General features: G+C 34.3%; 1 protein-coding gene across 1 annotated transcript in view; it reads left to right on the forward strand.

The window, feature by feature from the left end:
* LOC133632993 (glutamate receptor ionotropic, delta-2-like) overlaps positions 1 to 5,437 on the forward strand; it is a 259,620-nt gene extending 254,183 nt beyond the window's left edge. The window contains exon 4 of the mRNA XM_062025899.1: positions 4,301 to 5,437. Coding sequence (XP_061881883.1) covers positions 4,301 to 4,374 — 74 coding nt within the window. The 3' untranslated portion in view covers positions 4,375 to 5,437. The remainder of the gene's footprint in view (positions 1 to 4,300) is intronic.
* The last annotated feature ends 340 nt before the right edge of the window (positions 5,438 to 5,777 follow it).

A 5,777-nucleotide genomic window follows, 5' to 3' on the forward strand; every position in this document is an offset into this window, starting at 1 on the left:
ATAGCACTTTTCTCTAGTGACTCAAAGCGCTTTACATAGTGAAACCCAATATCTAAGTTACATTTAAACCAGTGTGGGTGGCACTGGGAGCAGGTGGGTAAAGTGTCTTGCCCAACGGCAGTGACTAGGATGGCGGATATATATATATATATATATATATATATATATATATATATATATATATATATATATATATATATATATATATATATATATATATATATATATATATATATATATATATATATATATCTATATATATAATATCTATCTATCTATCTATCTATCTATCTATCTATCTATCTATCTATCTATCTATCTATCTATCTATCTTTTATATGGCCCACGAACGGCTAGGAAATCATGCATCAATGAAGTACCTTATCTTTTTTGTACTAAATGTATTCTTGTTCTTTCCATTTCGACAACAATATATACATGCGCTCGATGAAATTGCATACCTTTTGAAATGTTAATATTATGCAATATAGCAACAAATAATATATGACCATATATTCCACACATTTTTATTTGTTAAAATATAAATAAATACTTCAACATCTGCTTGACTTATGGTTTCAAAGCTATCCATTAAATTGTTCGCTGTAAAAAGGACAATAGATATTACGTTCTAATTACGTTTTTTTTTTTTTTTTTTTTACAGCATATTCAATTGAAAACTGTATATTGAAAAAAACTCCACCACTGTTTTTACTATAAAATAATCCATTCATTTTCTACCGCTTATTCCCTTCGGGGTCGCGGGGGGCGCTGGAGCCTATCTCAGCTACAATCGGGCGGAAGGCGGGGTACACCCTGGACAAGTCGCCACCTCATCGCAGGGCCACTATAAAGTAATGTCTTTTTTTTTTTTACTGTAAAATCTACTGTTGTAAATGGAAAAATGGTACCGAAGTTATGTTACGGTAACAAACTGCTCAGTTGCCAGAATTTAAAAAATAACAGGGGTTCTGTCTTTCTATTTACAGTAATATGTTGAACAAACTAACCTTAAATTTTACAGTAAGATTTTGGCAACTAAGCTGCCAGTATTTTACCGTAAATTAACCGTGGTACCATTTTAAAATGCTAAATAAACAGTGGGTACTTTTTTTTCCATCTACTGTTTAAAAAATGTGTAGATTTTACATTTAAAAAAAAAAAGGTGACCAGAATTTTACTGTGAAATATACAGATTTAAAAAATCTTTTTTTTACAGTGTACGTAAAAAAATAGATTCAATAATAAAATGCATAGGCCAATCCATAAATAGTGGTTAGAGTGTCCGCCCTGAGATCGGTAGGTCGTGAGTTCAATACGTGAGTCATACCAAAGACTATAAAAATGGGACCAATTACCTCCCCGCTTGACACCCAGCATCAAGGGTTGGAATTGGGGGTTAAATCACCAAAAATGATTCCCGGGCGCGGCCACCGCTGCTGCTCACTACTCCCCTCACCTCCCAGGGGGGTGATCAAGGGTGATGGGTCAAATGCAGAGAATAATTTCGCCACACCTAGTGTGTGTGTGACAATCATGGGTACTTTTTTATTATTCACTATTAAAATCGGCCCTCTGGTGGCAGCCATAACTGCGATGTGGCCCTCAAAGAAAACGTGTGGTGTATGCAGTATTTATTTGAAATAATTGGCTTTTCAGGTGTGAGCCAACACATCCATTCGACTGAGTAATAAAAAATAAAAAAACGGTACATTATCACAATAAGCATAACAATGCGGACCGTATTACAACAGAGCCGCCTAACTGGATTTTAATTCTGAGAGAATTATCTGTTATCTAAATGATTCACTGCGTTCTTTACCCTGAGGGTTGTTCGTGTTTGTGTGTGTTGATATATGCGGTGTTGTTTAGGGAGTGTTTAAAGCCTCCCAGATTAAACCACAGACCCGTCTCTCACCCTCCCATCTTTCTCACTAACACGCCACATAATTGCGGCTCGGCTGCTGTCACTTTTATTTACATCTAACCTGTCTGCAACCTTCTTTCCCCCCCCGCCTATCGGCGTGGTAACCCGGCCAGCCATGACTAGAGGGAAGAAACAGGTGGAGCTGTGCACCGTCAATCTGGCACAAGTTCACGTCGCCATCAATTACCGCTATAAGGATCACCTAATTGGATAGCTGCTCTATGGAAATGGCAAGTGGGGAGACCACAGGGGAAACTCTATGGTTGTCTCGACTTATTTGTCATGTTCGTTTATGCTTGACACATGCCTGCTGGTCTATATATGTTTAAAGTGTTTATGACTTACTTCTATGTCAAAAAAAAAATACATATTGCTACTTTTAGAGGTGTCCTGATCTGATATTAGCAAAAAAAAAACCACAAATTTTTCCGGCTTGCATCTGAAATCTGCGGTTTGTGTTTACTTCAAATCATCCATAATTTACAAAAGGTAAACATTGTAGACTATATGTGAGTAACAGCTAGCAGCTTCACCACAGCTAAGCACACAATAGCACACAAGCTAGACATAATTAATAAGTGAAGAAATATTGTACAGTATATGCTGCAAATGATTTGCTACTTGCCAAGATTTAAAATTGTGCTTCTAGAAGTTTCCCGAGTTTTAAGAGCTTTTTATTTATTTTTGGTCAATAACTAATCTTGATTTTTTTGTATTCTAGTTTAAAAATGTTAAAATTGAGAAAAAAACTTTTCAAATACTATATTTTGGATTTTCCCCCTTAGAAAATTGGGTTTAATATATATATATATATATATATATATATATATATATATATATATATATATATATATATATATATATATATATATATGTATGTATGTATGTATGTATGTATGTATATGTGTGTGTGTGTGTGTGTGTGTATATATATATATGTGTGTGTGTGTGTATATATATATATATATATATATATATATATATATATATATATATATATATATATATATATATATATATATATATATATATTGTATATAATAATAATAATAGATTTTATTTGTAAAAAGCACTTTATATTGAGTAAACTATCTCAAAGTGCTACAGTGTATTAAAAAAAATAAATAAAATAAAATTAATTAATAAAAAGATAGTAAAAAAATAAATAAATAAAAACTAGAACAGCCAAATAGCTATAACTAGTTTGCATATATCTAAAAAAAAGGGTTTTTAAGCCTTTTTTAAAAGCATCTATATATATATATATATATATATATATATATATATATATATATATATATATATATATATATATATATATATATATATATATATATATATATATATATATATATATATATATAATATGTCGAAATTTCTGTGGTTTATCCGTTATACAGTGCTCAATACCGGTATGGAGCGGAATATACGTTAGGTCAGGAAAAAACACAACAGGCTATATCATCCCTACAAGCCTGTTTCGCAGGTTCCCCTGCTCGTCAGGGGATTTTATTATAACAGTTTTTTCCTGACTTAATATATATATATATATTAGGTCAGGAAAAAACACAAGTTATTTAATCCCTACAAGCCTGTTTCACAGGTTTCCTTGCTCTAGGAAGCCTGCAAAACAGGCTTGTAGGGATGAAATAGCCTCTGTGTTTTTTCCTGGGTTTCCTTGCTCTTCAGGGGATTTTATTTAATAAAATCCCCTGAAGAGCAGGGAAACCTGTGAAACAGGCTTGTAGGGATTAAATAGCCTGTGTTTTTTCCTCGGTTTGCCTGCTCTTTAGGGGATTTTATTTAATAAAATCCCCTGAAGAGCAGGGAAACCTGCGGAACAGGCTTGTAGGGATGAAATAGCGTGGCTTCATAGTAAAAGAGTGAGGGTAATAGACTGACCTGCCTGTAGTCCAGACCTGTCTCCCAATGAAAATATGTGGTCCATTATGAAGCCTAAAATACCACAACGGAGACCCCCGGACTGTTGAACAACTTAAGCTGTACATCAAGCAAGAATGGAAAATAATTCCATCTGAAAAGCTTCAAAAATTGGTCTCCTCAGTTCCAAAACGTTTACTGAGTGTTGTTAAAAGGAAAGGCCATGTAACACAGTGGTAAAAATGCCCCTGTACCAACTTTTTTGCAATGTGTTGCTGCCATTAAATTGTAAATTAATGATTATTTCATCAGTTCGAACATTAAATATCTTGTCTTTGCAGTCTATTCAATTGAATATAAAGTTGAAAAGGATTTGCAAATCATTGTATTCTGTTTTTTATTTACGAATTACACAACGTGCCAACTTCACTGGTTTTGGGTTTTGCACATTGTGTCCAAACTACGGCACGTCCTTTCTTTTACTTCCTATAGCGCTTGTCCTCATCTGGGTCACGTCCGAGACGGAGCCTACCCCAGTTGACTTCAAGCATGAGTCGGGGTGTTAGCTGTCCAATTACAGCACGCAGAATTCAAACTGGGATTTGCCGAACATGGTAATGAGTTATTTGACTTGTTGAAAAATGTTTGCCTCTTTGATCGTTTTTCATGCGGTAAATTGTCCTTTGTCACATGTTGTGATTTTTAAAAAAAAGAAAAAAAAAGAAGATTGCGTTGAGACAGTTTATGAAGCGCAATCATCAAGCGGCCTGAGACAAAATGTATAAAAATGATAATAAAATGCTCCATCTTCCCAAGTCTTTAATTAAAGTTTCAAAGGATTAGGAGTTAGTGAAAGATATAAATATATATTTTATTCCCGAGCATTTGTCGTCTTTTCCAGTTTATCAGCTCTGACACTGGAACTTGAGAGGAATTATGTGCTTGCAGTGCTAAAGTCAGCATGAAGTGACTGCCTTCAGGCTGTGGGAAGAAACACTCCACGTTTTACATGAGGGTGATGTGAATAACTAAATCAGACTTTGGCATCTTGATGAGTACACAGGCATGCAACGCGTGCGGCTGGAGAATAAACTTGTTTTTTTTTTAAAAGGTCGGCTAAATGTAAATGTAACCTTTTCACGTATGGTATCACAGCTATCTATCGGCCTCTCCTTTTGATCACAATATTTAATCGCTGAAAAATACCACACATCTGATTTATGTGATGAACAAGGGCAACATATTAATAAGACCATTTTTGGCATGTAATACACTATTCAGCATCAATGTTAATAAAAAAATAAAAACAACATATTGTGTACCTGTTGTTGGAATAAACTTGCACAAAAAATGTAACGATATAATGTATTTACAATAAATAACATCAAAATACAAAATACAAATAATTTCCATAGTTTAGATCAGGGGTGGGCAATTAATTTTTACCGGGTGCCGCATGAGCAACCTGAGCACTGCTGGAGGGCCACACCGACAATATTTCAATTAAATTTTGCTCAAATTATTTTTGATATACCGTAAGATAAATAATAATAATAATAATTTCATTTAACCTAACTTAACTTTATACGAAAAACAGATTGCTTTTGATGGTTTTATTTTTAACACTGTCTTACACAACACTTCCTGATGTATAATACAATGCAAAAATGTCAATTTCTGTCACTTTATCCTGCATCCTCTTTAAAAGTCCAAAGTTTTTCCCCGTCATATTTGGACAACCATCTGCCAGCTTGTCCCATTTCAGTCCTAACATGTCCAAACACACATTTACATATGTGAACAAGTCATTACCTGTGGTTGTCTCTTTAATTGACTGCATGGCTGCCAGCTCCTCCGTGATTTGAAAGTCTGCAGTATTCGCTCGTAAGAAGATGAGCAGCTGGGCGGTGTTACGTACATCGCAGCTCTCATCCAAAGCCAGCGAAAAACAGTCAAAGTCGGCCGTTCT

Source organism: Entelurus aequoreus, linkage group LG17 (assembly GCF_033978785.1).
Source record: "Entelurus aequoreus isolate RoL-2023_Sb linkage group LG17, RoL_Eaeq_v1.1, whole genome shotgun sequence".
Classification (NCBI taxonomy): Eukaryota; Metazoa; Chordata; class Actinopteri; order Syngnathiformes; family Syngnathidae; genus Entelurus; species Entelurus aequoreus.